The 20,243-nt window shown below is 43.8% G+C and overlaps 1 protein-coding gene across 1 annotated transcript in view; it reads left to right on the forward strand.

The window, feature by feature from the left end:
• The first annotated feature begins 268 nt into the window (after positions 1–268).
• LOC109876023 (endoglin) overlaps positions 269–20,243 on the forward strand; it is a 63,705-nt gene continuing 43,730 nt past the window's right edge. The window contains exons 1-2 of the mRNA XM_020468501.2: positions 269–386; positions 2,321–2,550. Of these exons, the coding sequence (XP_020324090.1) occupies positions 2,487–2,550 (64 nt within the window). The 5' untranslated portion in view covers positions 269–386; positions 2,321–2,486. The remainder of the gene's footprint in view (positions 387–2,320; positions 2,551–20,243) is intronic.

Consider the following 20,243-nt stretch of genomic DNA (forward strand, 5'->3'; position numbering starts at 1 on the left):
ATGATATTACGATGTAATAATGCTGAATGGATTATGGAAAGAACAAACTCATTCATACTTGTCTTTTTTAGACTTTCTTTTCATTCATTGGGTTGATACCTGTCGACCATATGTGATTGCTGTCGATTCACCTGAGTTGCAAAATCTCAAAGAAATCCCTGGGTTGTCTTTTACAATGTACTGTGCTGTCTTTCACAATGTACTGTGCTGACCAGAAATCCGGGCATTGACGTGAGTGAAGAGAGGCTCTGATCAGTGGGAGTGGTCCTAAAGTAAATCTGTGCTCGCCCGCCTGGCCACACTAGACATTTTCTGAAAGTTTACATGACTGACCGCTTCTCACGCGCTCGTGGATTAGCCTACACCCGGCCATTCTCCATTCATATGTGAGTTATATCAATGATTTGTTGTCAGCTTTAGTTGTTGTCACTGATACAATGTATTCCCTTGTTGTGTTGTTTATTTAAAGCCAATGGTAGGTGACAATTACGTAAAATAACGTGTTAACAAGTGTTACAAAGTTGTCAACTGTGAGCTATTGTCAGGAAAAACGTATATTAGCCTGTAGCTGTATATGCAACCAAATATTAACGACGAGTTTCACTTTTTCATCCTATTTATATCAGTCAAATTAAAAAGTAACGTTTTTTTATTTTGTTTCACTTCAATAGCCTGTCTTCAGCTTGCCTGAAATATTGAACTACTTTCTAATGTCCATTTTCTATAGTTATAGTGATTTGTTTATTTAAAAAAAATGTATGGACCACTATGGTTCTGATGTTCAACACAATGTCAGCGTTATTAGGCATCAATTATTCGGGTCTGTCTGGCTAAGGAAGTATCCAAAGTTACATTTGTTTTGCTTTGGTTGCATATAAACAGTTGAAAGTATTTTCCCCTCGCAGTATCTGAACAGCAAGAGAGCAGTTTCTCCCGTTTATCAGATCTCAGCATTGTAATATTATTTAAAGAAAGCGACGCCGTACCATTTCCTGACAGACTGGGCCAGCAGTTACTGACAACTGGATTACCCATAGAGCTCTGCGCCATAATGTGAATAAAACTGGGCTGTGCAAGAACAGATAGTCCCATTGGAAGTATAAACTTAATACGTTTGTAACCTATCATTACAATGTTTTTACATGATTAATAATCAAGAAGTTCCATGCTTGATATTGTACAAGCTTATTCTAGCATGCATTGTTAATTAACACAATACATTCCCTGTGTTTTACTTCAAATGGCAACACATAACAAGGGAGGAGCAATACTTTTTGTTGTGCGAAACTGTAAAAGTAAAAGTTATTTCAACTCATTTTGTGCTGCATCCTTATAAATAGAGCAGTCTCTCCCCTCAGGATTCTCTGTATTCACATGCTGATTTAATATATAGTTATTCCATACCCTTAAAATGATAAACCACCCACTGCTTGTTGCACGTGCTGTAGTTGGTCATATTTGTCAAGAATTAAGTGATTATCATATTTTGAATCTTGATTAGGTATCATAGCAACAGTTGTAATCAAGCACTTTACTAGAAAATGGGGGGGTAGCTGAGTAGAGAGCAGCACAGTAGAGAGCAATACATTTATTAGAAATGGCCTTGTTAATCATCACTTTTAAAGATGTTAATCAGCGTGCTGCATCTCATCCTTCCCGTTTAGGAACAGGCCCTCAGGAGAGAAAATTAAATCCTATAATAAGCTCACATAGCATAGCACTGTCCTAGATAAAATACAGAAAAATAGATCAAAGATAAAGTGATGCAGTTTATCTTGGCAACACCATCTCACCATTTCATTTTCAATGGCAAAGGTTCCTTGAGGGGATTTGTAAAGCTTGCCAGCATTGACTGTAGAGAATGAGTATCACATTGATTAATTTGTATTTTTTAATTATGGCAAAGAAAAAGTATGTGCATTGAAATTATATTAATTCTACTGTGATGTGGTAATATACATGTTCAACATCAGTTATATTCTACTGTTATGTGATGATATAAATGTTCAACATCAGTTATATCAGAGGTATGCACTATTTCTTATTGGTTGTACCGTGTCAGTATTATTTGAATCACCTCATCTATGGTAGCATCTCAATTGCATACTCCTCGCATCCTCTCTCCTCTCGCCTCTTTCTCAAAACCCATTGGAGGAGAAGGTCAGAGGGGAGGGACCTCGCTTTTTCATCCAATGGGTTTTGAGAAGGAGGCGGGAGGAGAGTGGAGAAAGGACGCGAGGAGTATGCAATTGAGATTCTCCCTATGACTTTGCTTGGCAGTCGGCTATCTCCAACTGACACCCTGCCTCTTTTCTCTTAGCTAACCTTTGACCTATCAAGGCTGGATTTGTGTGGTCACCCTTCTGGAGCAGAACCACTGTCACCACAGTCACAGCCGTGCTGCCATTGGACACTGCTCTCACTGCCCAAGCACCTAGACACCGGCCAGTGCTTCTTTGAGACTCCCGCAGATAGCTGACTTTGAGATGGAGAGCAGCAACATGTCGCGTTTACCTCTACTTCTACTCTGCCTTGCCATCGCCACTACAGGTAAGACCAATGTTTGGTTGAACCTCCAACTTCCATCTCTTTTAAATTGTTGTGTTAGTGAAAATGTGGTTGGTTGACAGCTAGTGTGCTAGACTTGACTTGGAGACTGATATTGAATTGAAGCCTAGAGGTTCTTTCCTTCAGAGTAAGCAATGTAAAAAGAAAAAAATGCCATTCATCTTCAATTTGACCTGTCAAGACTTTGTTATTCTAAACTATTTTTGAAAAACCAACCGAGAGCTTTATTCTCTCTCTGTAAACCATTAGGATTTCCAGTTGATTGGATGAGTCTGTATAATAGGATATCGTTTAGGTACAGAGATATTGTTTAATTTTGGGCCTAACTGACAATAATTCCTAAAGCCTAATTTATTTTAAACTTGTAAAGGATAAGGACTAAATGATACATGTGTGCATCCATTTATTATTGTACTGGTATATGCTATAGGCAGGGTAGACTTTTTTTTGCGTTGCATGTATATTTTTAGGTATGATAAATGGCTGTAGTTGCTAGTTGGCAGCTAGCTGGAGTGTCATGTAGGCAATGTAAAAGTATCTGCATGCTCTGACAGGTATTGTATTATGCTTAGCCTGCTAACAGTTGTGGTGGATCCTTTGGGTGATGCTTATTGTCAGTTGGTTAAGTAGTCAGATGAAGCAGATGTGGTGCAGGCCATTCCAGAAGACCCCCAGGTTCATACACTTATATCCACCCTGTGCTCAAGTGGTACTTTGTACTTAGTATGCACATTTGATGTATTTGGCTCACGATGAAAAAAGAAAGCAGCCAAAAACATAACCAACACATTAAAAAAATAACTTTATTCATGCCAAAACATTTATTGGAGTATTTTATGAGCCCCTCAAGATTTCAACATGGGAATACTATGTAGTAATGCTGCTGAACACAGCATTTTGTTGACTCCAATCACTTGTGAGAGGCTGAGGTTGCGACTGTACTGTCTGTTGACAGTCTAGCCCTCTGTAGTGGATTCTGGTTGGGGATCTGTGTCCTGTCTGGGTCTCACTGGTTTAAATCCCTGTTGAGGGCCTCCATTTGCGCTCCAGTCCAGACGGTAGTTGGGCTCCAGACTTCTGTTCTGTAGTTCCATGGGGGCTGTCAGCTTTACAGTCTCTCTCTGGGGGTGTCCCAACGGGGGGCTGTGTCGACTGTAGAACTCATTGCAGGCCAGTCATTTCCAACGGGGGGCTGTGTTGACTCCTGCCTTCTTCTTTGCAGTAGCTCCATAGGAGACTCTTAATTGTTCTTCCCCTAAAGCGGCAATGTATTGATTATTGTCCCCTTCTGCTGTAGTTCTCCATAGGAGCCTGCCACAGTTCCTCCTTCCTTCTTCCAGGGGGGCTGTAGTGACTATATCGGCTCCCAGCTGCAATTAGTTCGCTGTGGGAGCCTGACGTGACGGTTGTCGACTCCTAGCCGGGTCCCTCTCCACAGACTGAAGGAAAAGTACAAAAGCGATTAGTCAACCGCCTGAAAGGGAGGGGAGCCTGAAGGGGACCTTGGGGGAAGCAGACATATGGAGGGAGATGGAAGGGAGGGAGGGCGAGTAGCAGAACAGCAGGCAGGGGAGCCACTGGGACCACATCCTCAGGAAGCCATGCTGGAGGCTGAAGGGTGGGGAGGGTTGCAGATGATGGTGGTGGTGGTGTGAGGGGATTATGTAACTCTCCAAGAGCATATCAGTGGCACAGTGGGGGGCGAATCGGGAAAGGGGTGCAGTGAAAGAGAGGGGGATGAAAGGAGAGGGAAGGAGAGAGAGAGAAAGAGGATGCATTGAGGGATGAGGCAGAGAGATGGAGAGACTGAGATAGGAGATGATGCAAAGGAGAGGTAGATGCAGAAAGAGGGAGGGGACTAAAGAGAGTGAGAGAGATAGAGAAATACAATATGGCAAGATGCAGAGAGAAAGACAAAACAGGGAGAGATGGATAGAGATGACAGACAGCTCCTTAGTAGGGCCTTATAGAGGGAAATGACAAACCGAAAGAAAGCCCCGGCTGCCTCTGTTAAAAATGGCGCTGGGAGTCTAAATAGCACACTTCCCCACACTACAGCAGAGCCAGCCCTGTAGACTGCAGCCAGACTGGGTGGCAGGACCAGGGAGACGTAGTGACGCGACTCCAGACTGATTTCTATCTCACTGTTGCAATTAGCAATTCATTTCTGACTGCCTCTCTTTTATTCTCTTTGACTCTAGCAGCGCTGAGTGGGACTAGCTATGCTACAGTATTTTGCTCATCTCTTCTCTCTCGTTCTCGCTCTCTCCCAGTCATCCCTGGAAGGAAGAGAAAGCGTTTGATGGCTTATGATAATGTTTGCAAGTGGATAACTTTTCTTGTTTGTAGATTTTGATGTAATCTCTGGAGTAAATCATGGCAGCAGTGTCATGTAAAACTATTAGAGAGCCAAAGGATTCTTTCCAGTTTGCAAGTTATGTTGTTCTTGAAGTAAGTTGTTAACAAGGCACTCCCCTCATGCGACAAGACATACAGCATTTCAAAGCACTGTAAAACACATCTAGCTCAGTCTAATATAGGCTATGCATAACCTAATGTTGATGTAGGCACACTTTCATCTAGGAAACCATTTAACTTAAACCTATTTAATATTTAATATCTAGGAAACATATTTTGCGGCTAACATTTACAATAGTTTGTTTCTCATCTGCAAGGAGATGCTTCAAATCACGTCAAATGTATTCATCACATACACAGTTTACAGCAGGTACAAAAAGGTACAGCAAATGCTTATGTGCTAGCTCCCTCAACAATGCAGTACATTAGTCAATAATCAATAAAAACAATGAAAAGAGTTGAGTAAAAAATAACAAGTAGTAGAAGTAATAGAAGAGGTAATGGACTGTATTTACACTGTATTTACAAATATAAAATGGGTACTGGAATCAATAGTATATAATAGAACAGTAGCCCTGTGTGTGTGTGCGTGCGTGTGTGTGTGTGCGTGTGTGTGTGTGTGTGTGTGTGTGTGTGTGTGTGCGTGTGTGTAAGGGTTGGATGTGCGGTTAGTCAGTGCATATCACTAACAAATTGCTGTAAATCTACAGCAAAACATTTACAGTTAGCTACTGTAATTCTATATTACAGTATGGTACTGTAAAGAGAAATGCATTATGAGGGCTCAATGGCATTCCGCTACACTGCTGTGAAATTACAGCGATTACTGTAATTTTACAATAAAATGTTACATAAAAGTACTGTGTTATCAGTTTGGCTGTGTATTTACAGCAGCATATTGTGAATTATGGTGCATTGTGGAATAATGTTGTGCTCAGGGAAGGAGTCTCTGGCTCATTAACATATTTTGAGGGTTGCCTTCTAAGAGGCTTTATTACTTTTTTTCTGTTTTGCCTTGTAATCACAGACAGTTTGGAAGCCTTTGTTTAGGCCTCTCGAAGAGCAAGTGATATAAAACACCAAATATTAGTAAATATGCTGTAATATACAAATACCTAACAGCAAACCTGCTTGCACCAATCCCATGTAATTACTGTAGCATTTTCTTTCTTACAGTCTAGTAGGCTAATTTTACAGTATTGTACTGTATCGTTACTCTGATATTACAGTAACGTACAGGAAGCTGGTGGCAAGTAAAATGTTTACGTTGCCGTTACCAAGAATATTGCTGTAGTTAAGCGGGCTACTTGCAAGTTTATTTTTGTATTAGAAAATAAAAAACACATGTATTCTAATTCAACTGTTACAAAATACATCAATTGCACTTCAGGCTAGTGAATACTGCCCATCGTTGGCACTAGGTAGCTGCACTGTGAATCTGCAACACTTTACTAACCATTGTGCTTCCAGTAATGCACTGTAAATTCTAGAAATACAGAATGTTGCTGTAGTCAGGTGTTACAGCAATATGCTGTCAATTTGTAAAGGCAAGTAAATCTACAGTAATTTACTGGCTTCTGTGCTGACAGTATTTTACTGTACATTTACAGTAACCTACTGGCTACTGTGCTCCTGGGTCCCCCAGGTCAGGCTGGTCAGTGGCTGTGGTGTGAGCCTTGAATGGCTCATTAGTAGCGGACACTGATATAAACTCTTCATCAAAATGGCGATCTCCTTGTGCCAATGCCAGCAGCGGGCGTCTGCACACTATGGACAGATAAGGCATGACATTGTGCAGCTCTTATCTCTGGCCAGTCTGCCCTTGCTCAGCCAAATGTCTGCCCAATCAGAAGTGTTGAAGGGGGACTTGTACCTGTCCCTTAAAAAATAAAAAATAAACTCAGGCAAAGTGCTTGTTTGACTGTAAGTTTTTTGTATTTTCCCCAAATCCCAGAGAGAGTAGTACTGGGTTGGTTGTTTGGTACCTATTCTGCATTTCCCACTATGCAAATGCAAGTATTTAGTATGCTCTGTTGGTGTGCTGCTTTGATCAAAGCAGTAGGCATAAAGAGTTGTCAGCTAAACATTTAAAAGACAGGAAATGATTATTGAACAGTTGATGCTTTGAAGCTGTGATGGGTGTCATAGGTTTTAATTGAAACTTGTTCTGCTTTCTCTGGATTCATGTGGTAAAGTGCTGAAATTTCTCTTTGATTTATGACAAACTTGGTGTGTTCAGGGACTTGTGTGTGTGTGGGTGCCTGTTGTTGTGTTTGTGTAGGGGCCATATTTAGAGTTATAGAGAGTACCTCTGAATATGAACGTATGCTTTTGATTAGTTCTCCAGTAGGGCGGCCCCCGAAGTGACTCTTATAAACTCCACGCAAAATTTTTATTGTCTCCTTCTCTGTATTGCTCTCCAAATCCCCCATTCTGTCACACCTCTGTGAAGCAGTAAGTGCTGTTGACTTTACATTCTGTAGGTTGCATATCTGATTGGAGGTTAATTCAATGGTATTGTGATTGGTCAACAACTCAGATTTTAAATCCAAACAACTCAGATGTTATTAAAGAGACTTAGATTAATTGTCTCTTGCTCTTTGTTCCTGACCTGCCGTGGTGAGATGCACTCTCTGTGTTGCATGGTGTACTGAAACTTCTTGGATACTTGAACATGAAAAATGGTTCGGTACTAGAATTGTTGTTATTTTAGGTTCTTCTGTCAAATGTGTCTCACGTCATAAAGTCTGTTTATCAGCGCAGCCAATGTCCCCTTATAGCGCGGGCGCACCGTTCATGCCTCTTGCCTGCTCCACTTACTCATTGCTAGAGCACTGGGAGTCTGGGCTGTAATGGCTCGAATTCTATTCCAGTCATTACAATGAGCCGTCCTTCAATAGCTCATCCCACCAGCCTCCACTGCTCCCCACTCATGCTGCACAGAAGTTAACACACTTGAATAATGCAACATGGCATGTAGAAATGTTCAAACATAGTTACTGTTCACAAAACAACGTCATTACAGGCTAGAGCAAGAAGATACCGGTAGCTTCCAATTTTGTAGTCTAACTTTCCTTGCTAGCTTACATCAATTCACTGCAAATCAAATCAAATGTTATTTGTCACATGCGCCGAATACAACAGGTGTAGACCACACAGTGAAATGCTTACTTACAAGCCCTTAACCAACAATGCAGTTTTAAGAAAATACCAAAAAAAGTAAGAGAAAAGAATAACAAATAATAAAAAATCAGCAGTAAATAACAATAGTGGGGCTATATACAGGGGGTACCGGTACAGAGTCAATGTACAGTGCAACGGTGTTGAGGTAATTGTGGTAATATGTACATGTAGGTAGAGTTATCAAAGTGACTATACATATATAATAACAGAGAGTAGCAGCAGCGTGGGGGGGAGGGGGGGGGGAATGCAAATTGTCTGGGTAACCATTTTAGTAGCTGTTCAGGAGTCTTATGGCTTGGGGGTAGAAGCTGTTTAGAAGCCTCTTGGACCTAGACTTGGCGCTCCGGTACCGCTTGCCGTGCGGTAGCAGAGAGAACAGTCTATGACTAGGGTGGATGGAGTCGTTGACAATTTTTAGGGCCTTCCTCTGACACCTCCTGGTTTAGAAGCCCTGGATGGCAGGAAGCTTGGCCCTGGTGATGTACTGGCTCGCACGCACTACCCTCTGTAGTGCCTTGCTCTCAACCTGCTCCACTACAGCCCCGTAGATGAGAAAGAGGGCGTGCTCAGTCCTCCTTTTCCTGTAGTCCACAATCAATTCCTTTGTCTTGATCACGTTGAGGGAGAGGTTGTTGTCCTTGCACCACACGGTCAGGTCTCTGACCTCCTTCTTATAGGCTGTCTCATTGTCGGTGATCAGGCCTACCACTGTTGTGTCATCAGCAAACTTAATGATGGTAACCCATCATTAACCCTCGCTGGAGGCTCTGGACTGGGAACCCTCGCAGGAGGCTCTGGACTGTGGACCGTCGCAGGAGGTTCCGGACCGTGGACCATCTCAGGAGGTTCCGGACTCTGGACCGTCTCAGGAGGTTCCAGACTGTGACTCGTCGCCGGAAGCTCTGGACTGGGACTCGTCGCCGGAAGCTCTGGAATGGGACTCGTCACCGGAAGCTCTGGACTGGGGACCGTCGCCTGAAGCTCTGGACTGGAGACACGCACTTCAGGGCGAGTGCGGGGAGCAGGCACAGGACGTACCTGACTGGGGACACGCACTTCAGGGAGGGTGCGAGGAGCAGGCACAGGACGTACCTGACTGGGGAGGCGCACTTGAGGGAGAGTGTGAGGAGCAGGCACAGGATGTACTGGGCTGTGGAGGCGTACTGGAGCCCTGGTGTGTAGAACTGGCACAGATGGTGCAGGAACGATGACACACTCCGCACGGTGAGCTAGCACAGGAAGTACTGGGCTGTGCAGGCACACTGGAGACCTGGTGCGTAGAACCGGCCCACGTGGTACCGGACAAATGATATGCTCCTCAGGATGAGAATGGGGAGCTGGCACAGGTGGCATTGGACGGCTAACACACTCTTCAGGGTGAATGCTGTGCATACTACGTCAAACCAATAGCTCTCTCGCTTCACTCTCCTCCAATTTGTCCAACAACTCCTCGAAGGTCTCTAACTCTCCCCTCCGTTCACTCTCCTCCAATTTGTTCAATAACTCCTCGACGGTCTTTGACTCACACCTCAACTTTGCCCACCACCCCGTGTGCCTCCGCCCAAATGTTTTTTGAGGCTGCTTCCTGGGCTTCCATTGTGGCCGCATTGTCGCTGTCCTTCCCTCACCACTTGCATAATTTCCTCCCAAGTCCAGAATGTCTTCTCCTCCTGGGCACGCTGCTTGGTCCTGTTTTGATGGGATATTCTGTCACGTTGTTCGTAATGAATGTCGGACCAAGTCGTTGTCCTTCCTTCACCGCTTGCGTCTGCTTCCATGGAAGGCTTTCGTCTTCTGCCATTATCTCCTCCCAAGTCCAGGATGTCTTTACCTCCTGGATATCCTCCCAGGCCCAGGATACCCTCTCCTCCTGTGCACGCTGCTTGGTCCGTGAGTGGTGAGATCTTCTGTCACGGTCGTTTGTAGAATTAACGGACCAAGGCACAGCGTGCGTAGAGTTCCACATGTTTAATCAAAGAAACTCACCAAAACAATACAGAACAAAAACGAAACGTGAAGTCAAATGCAGTGCACACTGGCAACTACACACAAACAAACAAGATCCCACAAAAACCCAGTGGAAAAGGCTGCCTTAATATGATCCTCAATCAGAGACAACGATAAACAGCTGCCTCTGATTGGGAACCATACCAGGCCAACAAAGACAAATAATAACCTAGATAACCCACCCGAGTCACACCCTGACCTAACCAACATAGAGAAAAAAAGGATCTCTCTGGTCAGGGCGTGACATACACACAACATACTGAAAACCAAACACACACTAGCGTTTTTCATAGCGAAGAGAAATAGCAGTTGAGCCAGTGAGGGAGAGCGGGCATCGGGGCAGGCAGACATACAGTCGGATTAATGCACATAGGCTACATCTTGGTAATCTTTCAGTGTTTTGTCTTACAATGCCTCGGAAATTCACAGAAAATAGGCCTAGATGTGCAATAAAAAGTATTGTGCCTATAGTTTATTTAATGAAACCCTGGTGGGCTGTTGATGACCTAGGTCAGGGCTCTCCAACCATGTTACTGGAGAGCTACCTTCCTGTAGGTTTTCGCTCCAACCCTAGTTGTAACTAACCTGATCTCACTGAATCAATTTAAATGTTATGGGGACACCTATAGGCCACTATCAGAGTAGCTTATTATCGTCTAGACATGATGTTGAAATATCTTCATGCCTAGAATAAAAACCTCCAGGCTTCCTTCATAAGAGTTCATGTCATGTGAAAAAATTAAGAATTACTGGGAGCAATTTGGAAAAACAAATCCTGTGTGAATCGTGCTCTAGAATAACGCACATGCTTGGATAATAATCAAATCAAGCTTTATTTATACTTCACATTTCAGTCTTGGAATGCAAAGCATTGTCCTTCACAGGGAAAAAAATAAAATAATGAAACTTAAAGCTGAAATATTTACTACAGAACAAACACAAGATAAAAAACTAAAGAATGACAAAATGGAATGACGGAATATCTAAACGGAATGACTAAAAAGGAAAAGCAAAGCTAAAAATATGTGATCTAAGGTTCTCTGACAGGCTATTCCAGAGGCTGAGGGTATAATATCTAAAGGCTGCCTCTCCATGCCTCTTGGTCCTCGGCTTTGGGATAGTTAAAAGGACAGTGTCAGAAGACCTAAGGGACCTACTGGGTACATCATTTAAAAGCATTTCTGACATGTATTGGGGTGCACAATCGTGGATTGCTTTAAAAATCAATAGAATAATCTTAAAAGAATGACATAACCAACGTCTCTAGTGATACCCATCAGAATTTGTCTATAACATGGCAAATAGTAAAGTGTGCTGCATCATCCCATCTCAGAAATATTACTGAAATATTCTAGTTCCTACACATCACCTTCCACATTCAAACCAAATAGGCCTTTTATAGGCTAAGTTGATGAGCAAATGGGCAGCATCATGCTCATGTCAGTCTTCTAGAATGCAAATCGTGTCTTCCTAGTAGGACTTTGCAATAATTGCATGTTGTGTACGTGTGTGCGTATCCGTTTCAGTGTGTTTTGGGAGTCGAGCAACAATCCCGGAGTCGTGCACCACAAGTGGGCGTGTGCCTCGTCGTGAATGACGCCATTACTATGTTTAAAGAGACAGCACGCAATTTTATAAAAGAAGAGATTGCTACTTCTATGCAAATGTTATTGATCACTATAATAAAATACATCCCAAATGAGTCCCAGATTGTTTGTCATCTGTAGCCACATGAAATCATCGAAAATAAGCTCAATAACTCAATGTACGCGCACACTCATATGGCATATGAATTCACCTGTATTGTGGATAGGCCTATGCTACATCTTGATTTACCCAGTTTATCAACAGAGATTTACCATTCAAATAAATTATTACCTTTATGTTGTTATGTATTGTAGTTAGATTGCTAAAATTAATGTTAAATTAATTGATTCATGTATTCATATATGGCTGTCTCTGAAAAATGTTGGCATCAAATTTTTAATGTAATGATATTGAACTCAAAAGATGCCCAATGACTGAACAGAGCAATAGCTGAGCTTATATGTCTGGCTCAAGTGCCATGCTGTGACTTTGGCTAATACACCTTTTTTTCCCCCTTTGGTATTGTTTTGGTATGATTGTGGTATTGAGTATCGTGATACTGAACCTGTTATCAGTATCGAAGTCAAAATTCTGGTATTGTGACAACACTACTCTCTTTCTCTCTCCCTGGTTTCTTTGTCTATCTCTCTCGCTTTCTGATCATACTTAGATACTTAATGTTTTGTTAATGTTAGTATTTTCTTGTAACTTAACCTTTATGCCTTGTATGGGAATAATGATGTCACTAATTTAAAAAAATGTAGAAAATAGTAAAAATAAAGAAAACTTTTGACCCGTAGTGTATTAGAATAACAGTGAAGACATCAAAACTATGAAATAACATACCGTGGGGAGAACAAGTATTTGATACACTTTTCCTACTTACAGAGCATGTAGAGGTCTGTAATTTTTATCATAGGTATACTTCAACTGTGAGAGACGGAATCAAAAACAAAAATCCATAAAATCACATTGTATGATTTTTAAGTAATTAATTAGCATTTTATTGCATGACATAAGTATTTGATCACCTACCAACCAGTAAGAATGCCGTCTCTCCACTCATTACCTGTATCAACTGCACCTGTTTGAACTCGTTACCTGTATAAAAGACACCTGTCCACACACTCAACCAAATAGACTCCAACCTCTCCACAATGGCCAAGACCAGAGAGCTATGTAAGGACATCAGGGATAAAATGTAGACCTGCACAAGGCTGGGATGGGCTACAGGACAATAGGCAAGCAGCTTGGTGAGAAGGCAACAACTGTTGGCGCAATTATTAGAAAATGGAAGAAGTTCAAGATGACGGTCAATCACCTACAGTCTGGGGCTCCATGCAAGATCTCACCTCGTGGGGCATCAATGATCATGAGGAAGGTGAGGGATCAGCCCAGGACTACACTGCAGGACCTGGTCAATGACCTGAAGAGAGCTGGGACCACAGTCTCAAAGAAAACCATTAGTAACACACTATGCCGTCATGGATTAAAATCCTGCAGCGCACGCAAGGTCCCCCAGCTCAAGCCAGCGCATTTTCAGGCCTGTCTGAAGTTTGCCAATGACCATCTGGATGATCCAGTGGGAGAAGGTCATGGTCTGATGAGACTAAAATAGTGCTTTTTGGTCTAAACTCCAAAATATTTAATAGGGAACAGACATAGAACACAACAGGAACAGTGTCAGCACACAGGTAAATAAGGACATATGACAAACATCAATCCTGAATTAGGGAACAGAGCAATATGTTTTTATTTTACTAGGCAAGTCAGTTTAGAACAAATTCTTATTTTCAATGAGGACCTAGGAACAGTGGGTTAACTGCCTGTTCAGGGGCAGAATGACAGATTTGTACCTTGTCAGCTCGGGGATTCAAACTTGCAACCTTTCGGTTGCTAGTCCAACGCTCTAACGACTAGGCTATCCTGCCACCCCGGGAAGGGAAGGCAATAACACAAGTAATAGAGTTCAACTGAGTCTAATGAGCGCAGATACGCATTATGGGGAAAGGCAGGTGTGCGTACTGATGGTGGCTTGATTGCGTAATCCTGGAGAGCCTGGTGCCCTCGTGTGCAAGGGGGAGGAAGAGTGGGAACAGGCGTGACAGTACCCCCTCCCTCTAGGAGCCACCCGGCGTCCCACCTAGTTGAGCAGGCTGATGCATGGGCGCTGGGCAAGCAGGCTTGGAGAGGGGGAGGAAAAGCGGGATCAGGCGTGACATGTGCAGATTATGATGTGCAAGTAGAGATACTGGGGTGCAAAAGAGCAAGAAGATAAATAACATTATGGGGATGAGGTAGTTGGGTGTGCGATTTACAGATTGGCTGTGTACAGGTACAGTGATCGGTAAGCTGCTCTGACAGCTGATGCTTATTTTTGCAATTTGTTCCAGTCATTGGCAGCAGAGAACTGGAAGGAAAGGCGGCCAAAGAGGAGTTGGCTTTGGGGGTGACCAGTGAAATATACCTACCGGAGCGCGTGCTATGGGTGGGTGGTGCTATGGTGACCAGTGAGCTGCGATAAGGCAGGGCTTTACCTAGCAAAGACTTATAGATTACATGGAGCCAGTGGGTTTGGCTACAAATATGTAGCGAGGGCCAGCCAACGAGAGCATACAGGTTGCAGTGCTGGGTAGTATATGGGGCTTTGGTGACAAAACGGATGGCACTGTGATAGACTACATCCAGTTTGCTGAGTAGAGTGTTGGAGGCTATTTTGTAAATTACATTGCCGACGTCAAGGATCGGTAGGATAAGTCAGTTTTACAAGGGTATATTTGGCAGAATGAGTGAAGGATGCTGCGAAATAGGATGCCGATTCTAGATACATTTTTTTTTATTGGAGATGCTTAATGTGAGTCTGGAAGGAGAGTTTACCGTCTAACCAGACACCTAGGTATTTGTAGTTGTTCACATATTCTAAGTCAGAACCGTCCAGAGTAGGGATGCTAGTCGGGTGGTCGGGTGCGGGCAGCAATCAGTTTTAGATCATGCATTTAGTTTTACTTGTATTTAAGAGCAGTTGGAGGCCATGGAAGAAGTGTTGTATGGCATTGACGCTCGTTTGGAGGTTTGAAGGGCCAGAAGTATACAGAAAGGTGTCGTCTGCGTAGAGGTGGATCAGAGAATCACTAGCAGTAAGAGCGACATCATTGATGTATACAGAGAAAGAGATGGCCCGGGAATTGAACCCTGTGGCACCCCCATAGAGACTACCAGAGATCCGGACAACAGGCCCTCCGATTTGACACACTGAACTCTATCTGAGAAGTAGTTGGTGAACCAGGTGAGGCAGTTTTTGAGAAACCAAGGCTATTGAGTCTGCCGATAAGAATGCGGTGATTGACAGAGTCAAAAGCCTTGGCCAGGTCAATGAAGACGGCTTCACAGTACTGTCTTTTATCGATGGAGGTTGTGATATTGTTTAGGACCTTGAGCGTGTCTGAGGTGCACCCGTGACCAGCTCGGAAACCAGATTGCATAACGGAGAAGGTACTGTGGGATTCTAAATGGTCGGTGATCTGTTTATTAACTTGGCTTTCGAAGATTTTGGAAAGGCAGGGCAGGATGGATATAGGTCTATAACAGTTTGAGTCTAGAATGTCTCCCCCTTTGAAGAGGGGGGTGACCGCGGCAGCTTTCCAATCTTTAGGGATCTCAGACGATACGAAAGAGAGGTTGAACAGGCTAGTAATAGGGGTTGCAACAATTTTGGCGGATAATTTTTGGAAGAGAGGGTCCAGATTGTCTTGCGCAGCTGATTTGTAGGGATCCAGATTTTGCAGCTCTTTCGGGACATCAGCTTTCTGGATTTGGGGGGCTTGGGCAAGTTGCTGCAGAGCTGTTGGACGGGGCAGGAGTAGCCAGGTGGAAAGCATGGCCAGCCGTAGAAAAATGCTTATTGAAATGATCGATTATCGTAGATTTATTGGTGTTGACAGTGTTTCCTAGCCTTAGTGCAGTGGGCAGCTGGGAGGAGGTGCTCTTATTCTCCGTGGACTTTACAGTGTCACAAAACTTGTTTCTGTTTGAAAAAGCTATCCTGAGCTTTCCTAACTGACTGTGTATATTGGTTCCTGACTTCTCTGAAAAGTTGCATATCGCGGGGGATATTCTATGCTAATGCAGAACGCCACAGGATGTTTTTGTGTGCTTGTCATGGGCAGTCAGGTCTGGAGTGAACTGTTTGAACTATCTGTTTGTCACGTCCTGACCTTAGAGAGCCTTTTTTTAATCTATTTTTGATTTGGTCAGGGTGTGATTTGGGTGGGCATTCTATGTCCTCCATTTCTATGATTTGTGTTTCTATCTGTTGGTCGGGTATGGTTCTCAATCAGGGACAGCTGTCTATCGTTGTCTCTGATTGGGAATCATCATTTGGTAGGCTTCGTTAACTTTGTTTGTGGCACTTAGCCCTGTTAAGCTTCCCAGTTGTTTTGTTAGTTCTTGTTTTGTTGGCGACATTTTATATAAATAAAAGAAAATGTACGCTGACGACGCTGAACCTTGGACCACTTCTTTTGACGGCCGTGACTCTGTTCTTAGTTCTACATTTTTTTTATGGGGCATGCTTATTTAAGATGGAGAGAAAAGCACTTTTAAAGAGCAACCAGGTATCCTCTACTGACGGGATGAAGTCAATATCCTTCCAGGATACCCGGGCCAGGTCGATTAGAAAGGCCTGCTCGCTGAAGTGTTTTAGGGAGCGTTTGACAGTAATGAGGGGTGGTCGTTTGACTGCGGACCCATTACGGACTCAGGCAATGAGGCAGTGATTGCTGAGATCCTGGTTGAAGACGGCAGAGGTGTATTTAGAGGGCAAGTTGGTCAGGATGATATCTAAGAGGGTGCCCATGGTTACGTATTTAGGGTTGTACCTGGTAGGTTCCTTGATCATTTGTGTGAGATTGAGGGCATCTAGCTTAGATTGTAGGACGGCCGGGATGTTAAGCATATCCCAGTTTAGGTCACCTAACAGTACAAACTCTGAAGATAGATGGGGGGCAATCAATTCACATATGGTGTCTAGTGCACAGCTGTGGGCTGAGGGGGGTCTATAACAAGTGGCAATGGTGAGAGACTTGTTTCTGGAAAGGTGGATTTTTAAAAGTAGAAGCTTGAATTGTTTGGGCACAGACCTGGATAGTATGACAGAACTCTGCAGGTATCTTTGCAGTAGATTGCAACTTCGCCCCCTTTGGCAGTTCTATCTTGTCAGAAAATGTTGTAGTTGGGGATGGACATTTCTGGATATTTGGTGGTCTTCCTAAGCCAGGATTCAGACATGGCTAGGACATCAGGGTTGGCGGAGTGTGCTAAAGGAGCAAATAAAACAAACTTAGGGAAGAGGCTTCTGATGTTAACATGCATGAAACCAAGGCTTTTACGGTTACAGAAGTCAACAAATGAGAGCGCTTGGAGAATGGGAGTGGTGCTGGGGGCTGCAGGGCCTGGGTTAACCTCTACATCACCAGAGGAACAGAGGAGGAGTAGGATAAGAGTACGGCTAAAGGCTATAAGAACTGGTCGTCTAGTGCATTCAGAACAGAGAGTAAAAGGAGCACATTTCTGTGCATGGAAGAATAGATTCCAGGCATAATGTATAGACAAGGGTATGGTCGGATGTGAGTACAGTGGAGGTTAACCAAGGCATTGAGTGACGATGAGAGAGATTTTGTCTCTAGAGGCACCAGTTAAGCCAGGTGAGGTCACCGCATGTGTGGGGGTGGGACAAATGGTCTATCTAAGGCATATTTGGCAGGGCTGGGGGCTCTATAGTGAAATAAGACAATAATCACTAACCAAAACAGCAATAGACAAGGCATATTGACATTAGGGAGAGGCATGTGTAGCCAAGTGATCATAGGGTCCAATGAGTAGCAATAGGTGAGTCAGGGAGACGATTCAGTAGTAGCTACTACGCTAGGCGAGTTGGAGACACGGCGATTCAGACAGCTAGCGGGCCGGGCCTAGTAGATGGGCCTTCGGCGATGTCGCAATGGAAGAGCCTGTTGAAACCACCTCGGACGATTACGTCGGCAGACCAGTCGTGATGGATCGGCAGGGCTCTGTGTCGGCAGTAAAGGGTCCAGGCCAATTGGCAAAAGAGGTATTGTAGCTCAAGAATTAGCTGGTGGACCTCTTCGGCAAGCCTGGGAGATGGGCCTAGCTCGAGGCTAACTCAAGGCTAACTGGTGCTTGCTTCCGGACAGAGACGTTAGCCAGGAGTAGCCACTCGGATTGCACTTAGCTAGCTGCGATGATCTGGTGTAAAGCTTCAGAACTTGCAGTAGGAATCCGGAGATGTGGCAGAGAAAAAGCAGTCCTATATGCTCTGGGTTGATATCGTGCTGTGCAGGCTGGCAGGTATTGACCTAGCTGAGGCTGGCTGTTGTCCGAGTTAACGGTGAAGACCGATAGCAGTGGCTAACTGACTACTATCTAGTAGCTAGTTAGCTGGCTAGCTTCTGATGGGGGGTCTGGTTCTAAAGTATAAAAAAATTAATTGGTTGAGGCGGGTTGCAGGAGAGTATATTCAGTCCGTGAGATTAAAATATATACGAAATATATACGGGAAAAACAAGGAAAATGATATGTAAAACGATATTTACTCGGGACAGGACGGAACAAGACAAAACACACGTCCGACTGCTACGCCATCTTGGAATCAGAATGCATTTCAATTAACAGGTGTGCCTTGTTCATTTGTTGAATTTCTTTCCTTCTTAATGTGTTTGAGCCAATCAGTTATGTTGTGACAAGGTAAGGGTGGCATACAGAAGATAGCCCTATTTGGTAAAAGACCAAGTCCATATTATGGCAAGAACAGATCAAATTAGCAAGGAGAAACGACAATCCATCATTACTTTAAGACATGAAGGTCAGTCAATATGGAATATTTCAAAATCTTTGAAAGATTCTTCAAGTGCAGTCGCAACAACCATCAAGCGCTATGATGAAATGCATGGTTGTGAGAATGCCAAGAGTGTGCAAAGCTGTCATCAAGGCAAAGTGAGGCTACTTTGAAGAATCTCAAATATAAAAATTGGTTACTACATGATTCCATATGTGTTATTGCATAGTTTTGATGTCTTCACTAATATTTTACAATGTAGAAAATAGTACAAGAAATAGTACAAGAAAAACCCTGGAATGAGTAGGTGTGACCAAACTTCTGACTGGCACTGTACATACAGGATTAATATTACCCCACTACACTCCCATTATGAATGAATTGAAAAGCAGAAAGTAATCCAGGGATAGGCCTATTTAGGGGACTTTTAGCGGTTCTGGACTGGTTCCGACCAACATTTTTTGTGTACAGAACGCTTTGTGAATGGCGCAACATCAATTAGACAGGTATAGAGACAGAGTGGAGGAGCAATTCAGCAGGTCTGACGAAGGCATATGTGGCAGGGGCTCCTAACGATCAAAGATTACAAAAAGAAAGCCAACCACCTCACGGTCACCAATGCCACCCTACCAGAAGAGCTACATTTTTTCATCAAGATTAGAGCATAATGACCATGGGCTGCTGAGAAGAGCCTCCGATGACAATGTGGGCTACACACACACAGTCTCCACTGAGGACGTATGTAAGTCATTCAAACATGTTAACCCTCGCAAGGCTGCTGGCCCAGATGGTATTTCTAGCCGTCCCTCAGAGCATGTGCAGATCAGATGGCTGCTGTGTTCTTTGACATTTTTAATCTCTCCCTAGCTCAGGCCTCTATACCCTCCTGCTTCAAGATGTCCACTATCATCGCCGTGCCCAAGAAAGGGAATGTAACTGAACTGAATGACTACCGACCAGTAGCACTCACTTCCTTCAGTCATCATGAAGTGCTTCTCGAGGCTAGTCAAAGACTATATTACCTCCTCCCTCTCCTACACACTCAACCCTCTCCAATTCGCATACCGCCCTGACAGATCCACAGACGATGCAATCGCCATTTCACTGCACACTTCCCTTACCCTCCAGGAACAAAAGGAATGCATATATGAAGATGCTGTTCATTGACTACAGCGCGGCCTTCAGTACCGGTAGGCAACATTACCCCCTCGACACTGATCCTCAACACGGCAGCCCCACAAGAGTGCATCCTCAGTCCTTCCTGTATTCTCTGTATACCCACGACTGCATGGCCTCACACAGTTCCAAAACCATCATCAAGTTTGCTGATGACACAAAAGTAGTAGGCCTGATCACCAGTAACGACGAGAAGGCCTACAGGGAGGAGCTAGGCACTCTGACGGCATGGTGCTGGGTAAACAACCTCTCCCTCAGCATTAACAAAACAAAGGAGCTAATTGTGGACTTCAAGAGGAACCAGGCTGGATACGCCCCCCTGGTTATCAATGGGGCCCTGTGGAGATGGTAAATAACTTCAAACTCCTTGGCGTACACATCTCAGAGAAGCTGAAATGGTATAACCACACAGACACCGTAGTGGAGAAGGTACGACAGCAACTCTTCAACCTCAGGGTGCTGAACACTCTCACAGTGTTCTACAGGAGCACCATTGAGAGCATACTGGCGG

This window comes from Oncorhynchus kisutch, linkage group LG23, assembly GCF_002021735.2.
Source record: "Oncorhynchus kisutch isolate 150728-3 linkage group LG23, Okis_V2, whole genome shotgun sequence".
Taxonomy (NCBI): Eukaryota; Metazoa; Chordata; class Actinopteri; order Salmoniformes; family Salmonidae; genus Oncorhynchus; species Oncorhynchus kisutch.